Source organism: Pongo abelii, chromosome 4 (genome assembly GCF_028885655.2).
Source record: "Pongo abelii isolate AG06213 chromosome 4, NHGRI_mPonAbe1-v2.0_pri, whole genome shotgun sequence".
Taxonomy (NCBI): Eukaryota; Metazoa; Chordata; class Mammalia; order Primates; family Hominidae; genus Pongo; species Pongo abelii.
Window position 1 is genome coordinate 162,718,598 of NC_071989.2, and position 14,021 is coordinate 162,732,618.

General features: G+C 37.3%; 1 protein-coding gene across 8 annotated transcripts in view; it reads right to left on the reverse strand.

Annotated features, from left to right (window-relative positions):
- Positions 1–14,014, reverse strand: part of FAM114A2 (family with sequence similarity 114 member A2) — a 54,850-nt gene extending 40,836 nt beyond the window's left edge. The window contains exons 1-9 of one of the 8 annotated variants that reach the window (XM_009241214.4): positions 13,923–14,011; positions 13,360–13,501; positions 9,802–10,025; positions 9,337–9,436; positions 8,848–8,940; positions 4,546–4,637; positions 3,201–3,335; positions 2,229–2,387; positions 1,443–1,566 (exon numbers count right to left, since the gene is read on the reverse strand). In XM_009241214.4, the coding sequence (XP_009239489.4) occupies positions 1,443–1,566; positions 2,229–2,387; positions 3,201–3,335; positions 4,546–4,637; positions 8,848–8,940; positions 9,337–9,436; positions 9,802–10,011 (913 nt within the window). In that variant the 5' untranslated portion in view covers positions 10,012–10,025; positions 13,360–13,501; positions 13,923–14,011. Of the gene's footprint in view, positions 1–1,442; positions 1,567–2,228; positions 2,388–3,200; positions 3,336–4,545; positions 4,638–8,847; positions 8,941–9,336; positions 9,437–9,801; positions 10,026–11,305; positions 11,491–11,785 lie in introns of those variants that run through there. The other 7 variants (XM_063724333.1, XM_009241215.4, XM_009241213.4 and 4 more) reach the window with 7 other exon arrangements.
- Positions 14,015–14,021: the final 7 nt, after the last annotated feature.

Sequence of the window (14,021 nt, forward strand, 5' to 3'; positions counted from 1 at the left end):
ACCTTCACTTAAATTTTTATCATGACTCACAAATAAATTAGTTGCTTTCCTTGAAGAAAAGGTTCACTTCATTCATTTTCAGGAAAATGTGTACCAATTGTCCTATTCTGAATAGTCTCTGTGACTGTTATCCTTTCAAGTAAAAATGGTATTCCATGAAAAAAGCACGTAGTTCAGCTCACAACTCAAATAATGTAAGTGCTTTTCCTGAGACAACCATCATACTTCAGTAGGCATCACACAGAATATTTGTAAGATGCATACTTAAAGGTGAAGATTTAATAAAATTAATAATTTTTACTGCTTCATCAAGGACAAGATTAAATAAAACTGGCACTTTTTTTTTTAACTGCCAATGCATGGCAATGAAAATGCAATGACACTAGTAGAGTTTGCTAACATCTTGATCCATGTTATGGCACCACCAATTTTATGCATCATTGTTATTCACCATCAGCACAAATGCCAAAGCAGAAAAAAAAATCATTATAATTTTTAAAAAATTCCTAAGTAGACAACATCTTACTATTATGATGTAGAGTTCTGACTCATAGACTCCCTGAAAGGGTTTTGGGAATTCAAGGGTCTACTGACCACACTTCGTTCATCATTGATTTAACCTACTACATGGGTGATTGGCCCTATGTCTTAATGAAACCTGAGAGAATTTTTCCATTCACTTTTAATGTTTATAACTGATTATTTCATCGAGAAAAGGCAAAACTGTATTCATCAGATTCCACTTTTTTTAAAAAAAGGTCAGTTAGTGTATATCTTAGAAATATTTCCAGCTAAAATGTTAATAAAACAACCCTTAGAACTTAATATTCAGTTGCCTGGCAATTATACTTTATGTCAGCCATCTCATTTCCTGACCCATCTCATTCCCTGATAATTTTGCAAATATACATAATATCTACATTTACATTTTCTGAGAAATGCAGATATTAAAATATGGTATAAGAGTTTTCAAAATAAAAAAAGACAAACTATCACCCACATTTTAGATAACTGCCATCCTGCATGCTTCAATTCAAGACAGAATCAGGGGTTACAAGAGTCAGAGAGGCAGAGTTAAAGTACCTAGGAATATAAAAGCTCATATGAATGACCAGTCAAACTGAGGCAAGAATCCAACAAGAACAGCTTTCTAACTGCAAAAATAGGCAAAGATGTGAGTTGCAAGATTAGACCTTGAGAAGCCACAAAGAGTTTGGTTGGAAGGAGGTAGGGAGACATGGGCATAAGGCCAACTGCCCCCATCAATGCCTAGTCAGGTGCAAGGCTGCAGAGAATTTTACACAGAGAATTTGCATAAAAAATTTTACTGAAAAAGTAAAATCAAGCCAGTGTAATAAGAGTAAATAATTTATTTCAAGGGCAATGCATTGCATACAAACACACTGCATCCTCTCCACTCAGATACTAAATTTTCATATTACCTTTTTTCTCTTCTTCCTCTTCTTCACAAAATTCTGCTAGAGAAAATGCTTCTTTGAGTTGCTCTAATTCAACTTTTAGAGTCTCTAATTCTTCTCCACTCAGAGAATTAAGGATAGATTTCACCTGAATGGATACAAGAATAAAATGTTGTAGGAGTATGAAAGAAAAGAAAAACATTCACAAATAGGGAAGAGACTATAAAAAGATAATATTGAAGTCAAAATTATGAGCTCATCAGCCAGCAAAAGTTATTCCTTAAGAACCTTAACACAAGAGGCTGGTTATGACAGAAAGGTAGGGAGACTCTGTACTTCTAAAAGTAATACCAACCAGAAATTCCTGGAAATTATCAGTGTTTAACAACAGCTTAGAAATCACAGAAAAATGAGATAATCTTAAATCAATTAAAAGCTAACAGGTAACTGTACACAAATTGGCAGCTCAAGTCAACAGGTTTCCTGGCAGCCTAGGCCAAAGAAACTAAAAAAAAAAAAAAAAAAAAAGACCAAAACGAAGGAAAAATAACACACGTCCTATTAAGACCTCTTTGTTAATCTGTCTTTTTCGTTTAAATTTAAAGAAATAATACTTGACTAATTCTACTTTTAGCAATTAGTTCAATCAAACATTAGTTTTTAAATTTATTTTGTGGCAGTATTTCCAAGGCATCTCAAGCCTCTAACAAAAAATACATTTCATCTTCCAAATGTACAAAGAGAAAAGAAACTATGCAGCATTCTTTTACTTGAAGACTTTTTCCAGTTGAGATTTTGGCTTGGAATTACCTTTATTTCACTTTCTCGGGAAAGCATCTCCAGAGCTTCTAGATGTGAAAGGCCTTGAAATTCATCAAAGAGTAGCCCATAATGAGTTTTCTTGTCTGTCTCCATGGTAACCTCATTGGAGGTCCGTATCTCTTCTTTCTCCTTTGCCTCTCGTAAAACCTAAAAAGAGATGGAGGCATTACCCTGTAGCAAACAATGAGAGCTCAAGGGTGAGTTCTGAGAATTGAAGGAAGCAAAGCTTAGACAGGTTACAGTACAGAGGATTGTCCTTTCATTCTTGGCACTGCAATTCAAATCTGGTAGGCTCAGGAGCTGCAGAAAGAAAAATGATCACACATAATTTGAGACGAGTTTCACTCTGTCACCCAGGCTGGAGTGCAGTGACACGATATCTGCTCACTGCAACCTCTGCCTCTCGGGTTTAAGCTATTCTCGTGTTTCAGCCTCCCAAGTAGCTGGGATTATAGGCATACACCACCACATCCAGCTAATTTTTGTATTTTTAGAAGAGACGGGGTTTCATCATGTTGGTCAGGTTGATCTTGAACTCCTGACCTCAACTGATTCACCTGCCTCGGCCTCTCAAAGTGCTGGGATTACAGCCGTGAGCCACCGTGCCTGGCCACATAATTTGATCCTAGACAGCGCAAATCATACCCAAGGAACCAGGTGTTTCTCTGAAAGTGATTTAAATATTAAAACAAACAAACAAACAAAAAACCCTGACAGGATTTAGCATTTTGCACTGCACTAATGGGAGGCTCCTGCAGAAAGGAAAGAGGAGGAAAAAAGAGCTGGGTATTTTTGTTAGCAGTAGATCTCTCACCGATCCCTGATCCCTCAAAAAAAACGCCTGAATAAACATTATTGAAAATTCTTGAAAAGAAAACACTAACAAGGTTCCAAGTAAACAAAGGCAAAAATACAGATCAAAACAGAAACAGGAAATAAACAGGTAAGGATAATCAGTACCTGAGATAGTGTAGCATTTCGGTTCATCAGACCCTTGGTTCTTTTAAATCCAGGATCCCCTTCTGCTATCACATCCATTGTCTTTTTTCCAATGAATTCTAAGGCATCCAAACCCCCACTTATAACACTCTTTCCCTAGAAAATACATGCAACCTCATTACAACAATATTGAGAAAACATATTTTTATGCATTTTTATTATGTATTTATTAAATAAAAATAGTGGCTAACAATACCAAGCATTGGCAAGAATGTAAGGCCAATGAAACAATCACACACTGCTTGTGGGAATGTAAATAGGTATAACCACGTTAGAAAACTGTTTGTCAATATCTACTACAGCTGCATGACCCAGCAATTCCACTCGTGGTTACATCCTAACAGAAATAAGTACTGAGGTTCATCAGAAGACATGCACAAAAATGTTCATAACAGCTCTGTTTGTAATAGCTACAAACTGAAAACTACCCTAATGCTCACCAACTGTGGAATGAATAAATAAAACGTGACAAAGCTTCACAATGAAATACAACAAAGAAAATCAAATCTAACACACAAACTGCAGCATAGGTAAATTATACAAATATAATGTTGTATGAAAGAAGTTAGATACTATATATGATTTCACTTATGTAAAGCTGAAATGCAGGCAAAATTAACCTATGATGGTGGAAGTCAGGATTATGGTTGTCTTGGTGCAGGAGAGGGGGAGAGCAGAAGACACAGAAAACTGGGAGAGAACACAAGATGGTGGGGAGATCTGATGTACGGTAATACCATTTCTTACTCTGGGTGTTTCACACTGAAAATTCAAACAACACTTATTGTTTCATTCTTCTGTATGTATATTTCAATAAAAAGTTAAAATTTAAAAAAAAACTAGCTATCTATCCTCATGTAGCAAAGATATTTAGCTTCCTAGATAATCCTCTTACAAATATTTTTAATCATATATAGTTTCACAAATATCTGTCATAAAGATCACATTTCCCCTTTGCCTAAAAGATGCAACTAGGAGAAAAATATTTTTGTAAAGTAGACATTTTTTAGGGCCACCAAATTAAGAATTCCTAATCCATAAAATAATATGTACATTGCCTCTCTGTAACTCCTACTCCCTTATTTATTGCTACTCCTTTATTTCCTACTTTCTTCCTTATTGCTTTAATGAAAGTTTTCAAGTAGCATTCACTCCACCCATAAGACCAAAGTGACTGATCTTCAGTGGCTTGGACTCCTTTAAAAGTAATCAGTCCACATGGCTGTTCAAAGAAAAGAGAGAGAAAGATATGCAAACCCATTCTAATAATGGAAAAGAACAGGCCACCTTGCACTTTTTTACTTACTGTGCTCTGAACAGCAGTAGAGATGGTCGAGAATACACCAAATGCCCCAGCCACTGGGGAAGAGTTTTCATTCTCTTTGGCATTTGTCTCTCCTACAAGAGAGAGGGGATGTGTAAACATGAAGGGAAGGTCCCTTAACTCTTATGCTTTATTAGCATCTATGCGAATTTTTTAAAACTAAATCCTGCTTACTACACACTAGGCCTTAGCCCTTTTTATCATTTTAAACTATTTGCTTATTTTAAAATGAAAGTTAAGATAGGCAGTTTTCATTTTCATTTCAAAAAAAAATCCAGTTTTGTAAACAAACTGCTAATATATACAACAGCCTATATGTTGTATGCTTCCAATTATATAATCTTCTGGACAAGGTCAAACTATAAGGTCAGAAAACAGATCAGTAATTGCTAAGAACTGACAATAAGGAGAACAGAGTGACTACAAAAGGACATGAGAGAACCTTTTTGGGGTAATAAAAATATTCTTATGTCTCAATTATCAATACAGATATAGGAAACATTCTATATATCTGTATTGATCATTCTATATAGAATGTTTCCTATATCTGTATAATCACAGTGTACTATGATTACACAGTATAAACAGAAGTATATATACTGGTCAAAACATATAAAACTGTACACCTAAAAAGAATAAATTTTACTGTGTGTAAATTATAATTTGATAAACCTGATTTTTAAAAATCCAGTCTATTTTAAATTTTATCCTAGAAAATTATGATTAGTAGAAATCAAACAGACATATATTACAAAGACGGGTATGTTTCAAAAAAAAAATCTATTAACTTAAAAATTTCACATAGGAAAACAACCATTATACCAAATAATTTCAGTATTATCAAATACTCTATTATAGAGAGGACTTCCACTTCTAGCAATGATGGATTAACTGGTATTAGATATGCCCTCCTGCCACAACAACTGAAAAACTGGACAATATATAAGAAGCAACTGTCTTCAGACATAGGACAATAGGCAGTACAAGACTTTGGTTCACACAAGAAGAAAAACAAAGTAAACCTTACAATTGGCTTGGCTTTCTGTATAGAGGAGCTTTCCAGGCCATGACAGAGGGAGGAAAAACCCAAGTAGGGCATGGCAATCAGTTTGAGTGGAAGAAACGGAGACTGGAATCTGGGAATGCTGAAGCAATCGGAATTTGCAGGTCAGAAAACCACAGAGGAGGAACTACATAGCTAAAGAGTTCTAAGAATCCACATAGGCATGCCCTAAGACATCTTTAGGTGTTTTTGCTTAAATACTGCACTGCTGAGGCACTGGGAGCCTCCACAAGTCTGTACAAAAAACTACCACGGAGCTCTAAGCTAAGCAATCCCCAGAGCTCATGCTAGGCTGACAGACATTTGACCTCCAACCACCAAAGCAGAGACTTTATATTAAACACCTGGGAATTAAGATGGAGACTTCAGAAGAGTCAAGCCTTAACAGTAGAGATAAACAGTACTTAGTTAGAGTAAAGGCCACTATAGACTCACCCTAAACAAGCTTTACAAAAAGCCTTGGCCAGACACGGCGGCTTACGCCTGTAATCCCAACACTTTGGGAGGCCGAGGCAAGAGGATCACTTGAGGTCAGGAGTTTGAGACCAGCCTGGCCAACACGGCAAAACCTCACCTCTACTAAAAATACAAAAATTAGCCAGGCATGGTGGCGCATGCTTGCAATCCCAGCTACTTGGGAGGCTGAGGCAGGAGAAGAACTTGAACCCAGGAGGCAGAGGTTACAGTGAGATGAGATCGCACCACTGCACTTCAGCCTGGGCGACAGAGTGAGACTCCATCTCAAAAAAAAAAAAAAAAAAAAGCCTTAAAGCATCTATTTAAGTTGCAAATACCTTAACTGCCCGCCGACAAAAGGAAAGCAGAAGATAGCACCCTTTAAAGGAAGACAAGAAAATCCCTAATAGATGATCAATGATTTCCATCAGTGGCCTATGCTCATCTCAAAATTCTGAAAACATATATGTTGACTACAAGACACATCCTTGGCAGAGGAATTAACCTCCTTCCTCAGGAACTTTAGTAGAAGCAGTTTAGTATCAAAAGGCAGTCCATTGTAATTTTGGAAAGTTCTCCCTGTTAAACTCTTTATTAAACTAAAACTTAACTCTATATAACTTCCACTGAGTGGTACTACTTACTAGTTCTCTCCCCATAAACCATGAATAATAAACCTAATCCTCTTCTCCATGCTAGTCTTCAGAAAAAGACCAGGATATTCTCCCAATCTCCCTTCTCCAGATTACCAGATTCAATATCTCTTATAAGACCTTCTCTTATAAGACTTTAATTCTAAACATTTCACTATTGTGAAAGAAAATAAAATTCAGGACCCCAAATTTACTAAGCCAAAGGGAACAGTTAAGCTGAAAGCTAAGTTACATAAAAACTGCCTTTCCTTTTGTTCCTAAGCAGAAAGGCCAGACAGAAGGCCAGATGTTTCCACAGGTAGCTACTCTACGTTTACTCTATCTCACGTAAACTGCCAATTTACTGAGCATAAGACAAATACATAATTGACTCTACCTCTGCTCTTTCCTTTTACACGTAAAACGCGGATTCAATGAACACTGATCAAAGATTCAAAAGAAGGCAACCACTTGCCCGTTATCTACCCTCCCCTTTCTTTTCTTCCTCTTTCCCCTACAGCCCACTCTTCCTACTTTAAATATTGAAGTCACCATACCCTCTTCAAAAAAAGTATGGAAGGTAGATTGTTTCTGTGGTTTGTGTTCCTTTTTCCCAGGTGCATCCTCAAACTTAGCAAAATAAACCTCTAACTTGATTGAGACCTGTCTCAGGTACTTTTTGACTTACACTATCTAGCTCACTCTTTTCTGGATTCACCCAGTTTTTCAAAGCCCTTCTTAAAACATGGCCCTCTATGGTAGATATCTTTCAGTGTCATGAAGATGCTGCTGTTAACATATTCAAAGCCATTTCTAACCCCCTTTTTCCTTGGCTGCTAAACCCATATCCTGATCTTGAGGTTTCTGATAATGCCCAAAACTCACTCTCTCAGCATCTCTTGCTGCTACATCAAGAACATGAGATCCTGTTCTAGGAAATGGCACTGGAGAAGAAACATGCTTGGGACTGCTGGAAAACATTTCCCCTCTTTAAAGAAAGAGGGATGCATGAGGAGAAATGATACTTCCCATCTACTTCATTCCTGACTTTGAGCATGGTTATTTTAGAACACCATACTTGGAGTTGCAGTATTATTGGGCAACCATAAAGAAACTATAAAGAAATCAACAAAGAATACTGTAGAGAAGCCAGCCCCGAACCTTGACATCATTGAGCCACTAAACTAACTCTGGAACAGCCTACTTCTAGAGTCCTTAAGTAAGAAAAATACATTGACTTTCATTCACACATGCTGTTACTTGCAGCTAAAATAGTTTAACTGATGCAGGCATCACTAAGAACAGTGCCTCCAATTCACATACATAGTCCTTTGCAGCCATGTTTATACATGTGACTTGTCTCCTGGACATAAGTGATCCATGGACATACGACCCAAGTTTAGACTGATTCTTTTACCTAGGAATTCAGAAGTGGAAATAACTGATGCCAGGATTCAATATAAAGTTGGAGCTAAGGAAAATAAGCAGCGCAAGTCAGTCTGCTTCAAGAAAAAAACTGAGACAGATCAGCAAAAAGAAACAAGAGTGAGAGACAATAAAGCCCATGAGAGATGAAGAATGCAAACCAGGCCTTGAAAAGATTCCTATTTTCTGGTCCCAGGCCCTCTCGATTTCTGGTTATAATTCTAGCCTTCACAGTTTGAGAGTAGGTTTCTGTCCGATCAAGGCCAGACTCTAGAATTAAACGTAGTCTTCATAAAAATCTGAACACAAAAAGAATATACCCCCAAAACAATACATTAAAATATTTTTCTCGTGTCACAACAGACTGATTCAGCTAACTCTTATTAGTCTCTTATTCAATTATGCCAAGCAAAATGCTAAGCAATTTTTATGTTGTATATTCGTGGCCTTATTTGTTAAATGTTTATAACAGTCACTTGAGATATAAAATATCATTCTATTTCAGATGTGGAAAGTGAAGTAAAGGGACACATAAGCGGTTAAAGGACACAGATGTCTAACTGGGAGCTAAAGATTCTAAATCCTCTTTCTCACTACAGTCCCATGATGCCCTGAGTATCAGATGTCCAATAAATACCTACTGAAAAATTAGTTCCACTGTTCCATTTCAATTCATAATTCTAGGTCTTTATGTTTCCATATACTGACCTGCTACATACTTGACTTCAGTTGAAATTTCACTGGGACTAGGGATTCCAAGGGAAGTCTCTGCCTTCTCGATGACATTCGAAATACCTTGTCCTAATGAGAAAAATAACTTTTTTGCTATTTGTCACCAAAACTGAAGAAACAAACCAAAAATCAAACTTGAAGATTTTTAAAATCATTTAGGACCACAAGACATGTTATTTTGACAATACACAACTAATCTTGGCACTATTTCCTTAAAAAAAATTGATTCATCATCACCAAAGAATAAGTTCACAGTAATAATTCCTAGACTTCAATATTCTAATGAGGAAATGCTACAAACTCTAGTGGCAGTATATATCAGCCCATCATTACTAATGCATCCTCAAATTATAAAGCCTTTGAGTAAACATGGAAGGAAGAAGAATTTTAACCAAGTCATATGCAATGCAGATCTGTATAAAATATATACACACACAAAAATAACTAAATGACTGATGATCTTACCTACTGTGGCTACTGTAGCCGAGGCTGAGGAGAGTATGGACTTGCCCCAGCTCCCCCAATAACCCCATCTGGTCTGGGGTACATCTTTGGAAACATTATCCTAATTTCCCAGTAGGCAGAAAAACAAAAGGCAAAGAAGAATGAAAAAATTAGAGGAAAATCAGAACGTACAGACAAGGTATCTAATTATTAACCAAAAGCAAGGGTGAACAAATACATATTATTTAGCTAAAGAAATGTATCGCTTGACAGCAGATATATGCTATCAGCATGTAAGTACCACACAGCAAAAGCAATTATTCATAAAGGCATTTATAGAACTGAAAAGACTGTATTTTAGGGTTGTAAAGAGAAAGAAATAAGAGCAATTGTAAATTGGTATTTATGCCAAATTTCTTTTAGCCCCAACATTTTTTAATCCTAATATTTTAATAGATACCCTACTTTGTCTGTGGTCTGTGATACCTGAATAGGGAGAACTTTTGAAGTCTCAAGGTCACCGGAAGGTTTGGTCTCTGGTCTTTTCCGAGTGGAAACTACAGGTTCTGATTTACTCTCTGGTTTGGCACCTTGGTCAACAGACTCAGAATTCTTGGCTGGCTCACAGTTTCCATCTTTAAGGATGGGGGCTGCTTCAGTTAGCAGTGGAGTCTCAATATCATCTTTATCTGACATGATCAGAACATCAGCTGGTAAAATAAAAGCCAAAAAAAAAAACATTTGTATAGGCTTCTTTGGTATAAAGTATTTGTTTAAACTTTTTAGTTTGAGATTATCATAGATTCACATACAAGTATAAGGAATAATACAGAGATCCCATACACCTTCATCCAGTTTCCCCCAATGGTAAAACTTACACAAATATAATATCACAACCAGGAAACTGATATCAATGCAATCCACTGATCTCATTCAGACTTTATCAGTTTTAAACGCACTCATTTGTATTTAGTTCTATAAAATTTTATCACATGTACAGCTTCGTGTGACTATCACCACAATCAAGATACAGAACAGTTCAATCATAAGGATCCCGTGTGCTATCCTTTTTTAGCCATAACCACTTCCCACACTCCTTCCAACCCAAAGCAATTACTGATCTCTCTGATGGACAGGTGTCCTCCATCTCTGTGATTCTGCAATTTTAAGATGTTATATAAATGAAATCATACAGCATGTTACCTATTCACATTGACTTTTTTCACTCAGTATAAGCCCCTCAAGATCCATTTAAGTTGTACCAATATTCCTTCCTTTTTATTTCTGAGTAGTATTCCATAGTATAGATGTATCACAATTTACCCATTTATCCATCGAAGGATATCTGTATTGTTCCCAGTTTGGGACTATTATAAATAAAACAGCTATGAAAGTTCATGTATAGGTTTTTTGGGGAACATAAGCTTTCATTTCTCTGGGGTAAATGACCAAGAGTGCAATTGCTGGGTCATATGGTTAAGTTCACGTTTAGTTTTATGAGAAACTGCCATATTCTTTTCCAGACTAGCTACACCATTTTACATTTCCACCAGCAATGTATGAGTGATCAAGTTTTTCTGCATTCTTGTCAGCATTTGACATTGTCGCTATTTTTTATTTGAGCCATTCTGACAGTTGTGTGGTGATATCTCATTGTGGATTTAAGTTGCATTTCTCTAAGACCGAATAAGGTTGAATATCTTTTCATGTGCCTATATGCCACCTGTATATCCTTGTCAGTGAAATATCTTTGTATCTTTTGCCCATTTTCTAATGAGATATTTTTTTTTACTGTTGAGTTTTGAGCGCTCTTCATATATTCTGTATACTATGTGGTTTGCAAATATTTTTTTCCAGTCTGTAGCTTATCTTTTAATTGTCTTCATTGGGCCTTTCAGAGCAAGTCTTTAATTTTATTGAGGTATAATTTATCAATTTTTCCTTTTATTTATTGTCCTTAAAAATCTTATTAGTTATTAATCATTCCTACCTCAATTTTTCCAGGACATCATGAAATTTAAGCCATCAGATAGGATTTATCTCAGATCAAGTTTTGAATACCAATGTTACTCAATTCAATTCCTTCCAGATGTAGAGCTCTTTGGCAATTAAAGCCAAGATACTATTGGTGTCTCTACAAAGAACACACACTAGTTTCCAGGATAATCAAGGATTATCAGAGTAGAAATCAATACATCTCACACATATGTACACACACGCTGTAGGTATGTACTGATATGTACTAAGTGCAGAATTAGACCCAACCCATGCTATCAAAATGTTTCTAATGTATTCGAAAAGAAAGGCATATTAAAACTAAGGCAGACTGGATGCAGCACTATAACAGGTGCTACATTCAGTCCAACACACAAAATGCTAAAACATCCCTGCCAGACCATCCAACACACAAAATGCTGAAAAAAAACACAACTCCATTAGAAACAGACAACGTAATTCATGAACAAAGTACCTGAAATAAGCCTAGAGCAGTGGTCACAAACTGGGAATTTGAGTGCCAAATCCAGCCTACAGATGTTTTTATTTGGCCTGCACAGAATTTAAACTTTGCAAAAACTAGTTGCCAACATTTAAAAATCAGACTTCATATAAAAATATAGGCTTCCAACTTCTCACTTGTAAAATTGAAATATCTAGCAACACTGGGCCCACATTCAACTCTTTAATAACCAGCTTGTGCCAAATAGCTGCTGGGCCCTTTTAGCTGGGGCAGTTGCTCTCCAGCTTCCTACAATCCCCCACACAAATCCACTTCACTCAAATTATGCTACCTGATTAACCTCTGTAGGCATCTGAGTTGGCAACACCTGCCTTAAAAGAAGCTTATGATTTTGACAGATGATGATGCCAATGACAGGATTCAAGGATATGGAAACAACACGAAGGTACAGCCAAAGGCCTGAGGTCTGACAGTATGGAATATGGATAGTTACAGTAGGGAGTAGTTACCATGGCAGAGAGAAGAACAATGGGAAGGCATGAAGCTAGAAAGGTAGATTAAGACAACACTATGGAGTTCAGAATATATGGGTATATAATTTAAACACATTATACATTTCCAAAACACGTAGAGAAAAAATCCAGATACAACTACTCACTGACATACAAACCAACTTAGAAGTAGCCATTCACTCACTCTCAAACATTTTTTGAGTACCTACTACGTACCAAGTAGTACCACAACACCTGTGGAGATAGAGAACTAATGTAAGCCATTCACTCCATGGGCCTATCTAATAGGAAAGACGAGACAGTTTTCGCACAAAGTTTAATTAATGTTTTGTGTATATGAATAAATGTTTCCTATCTTTTCCTTATGCTCTCTCCAGGTTGCAACACATCATTATCATCATCATAAATATATACAGTATACTATATGTAGAATATATAATACACATATTACATAAATTCATATAATTCCATGAAAGACTGAAAGGACATACTCCAAAATATATTTTTAAAGACAGGGTCTCGCTATGCTGGCCAGATTGGTCTTGAACCCTAGGCCTGGCCTCAAGCAATCTTCCCCTGCCTCAGCCTCCCAAAGTACTAAAATTACACGCGTGAGCCACCATGCCCTTCCAAAACAGTCCCTTTACTAAAATATTAAACACTGTTTATCTCTATTCTTTCATTTGTGCCAGATATTTGAGCTAAGCCAGAAGATAATTTTTTATGGTGATGGTTGTTTATATTATCATTACTATCGTTATTAGAATGACTGTACCATCTCTTTCCTCAACTCATTCATAATCTAGGAGAAAGGTTAAAAAAAAAAAAAAAAGAATAAACACCAAGTACGTGGAACTGCATTATTCAGTGTTTTTGTAAGTCTTCCAGGCATTGTGTAGTAAGCGTGTAGAAATAATTGTAGTTTCTCCTCCAGTTATTTTCCCAACTGGAGGAGAAAGATTCCAATAACTGGAAATAAATACGGCTGAGCCATATTTTTAAGAAATAAAAACCCATACGCTTACACACACACATGCATACTACGTATCTATACACTCCCCCCGTCCCATTTACCAAAATGAAGAGCAGTACAGCTTAGTAGCTAAGAGCACGGGCTCTGGAGTTGACTTTCTTCCTGTCCCGCAGCGATTGTGGGGAAGTCAGGTCACCTGTCTGCCTCTCCGTTTCCTCATCTGTCAAGTGGGGTTCTGGGTCCCTATAAAGATTCAGTGACGCGACATGTGAGGGGCTTGGAACAGTGACCGGCATGTAACCGCCCACAGGTTAATAGCTGCTATCAGTTGGTGTGGTGATGGTTTGTATCCTATCGTTATTAATACGGCTGTCTCTAGATGAGCAAACATGTGCTCTCACTTCTTCCCACATCCAAGAATGGGTCCCAAACGAGAGATCCGATGTAAACGTCCGCTCCCAACTAAGTTCTCAGGCGCTGACAACGACAAGAATTCCTCACACAAACGTAGCGCTTCAATCACTAAAGCGCTTTCACAGCCCTCGACCCTGCCGCGAGATGTCCGCCGCCCACCGTCAGGTCACCGCCTCCCTAACGACTCCGGCTGCCCGGGCCCTGCCCCTGAACCTCGCACCCCTCCTGCCTCGTCCAGGAAGCTCCGCACCTATCCGACCGTCACCCTCGGCACAGCCACAACAGCCGACTCGGCGTTCCTACTGCCCCGGAAGTGCTCCTTCAGCGCAGAAGCGGGCCGGTGTGTCCG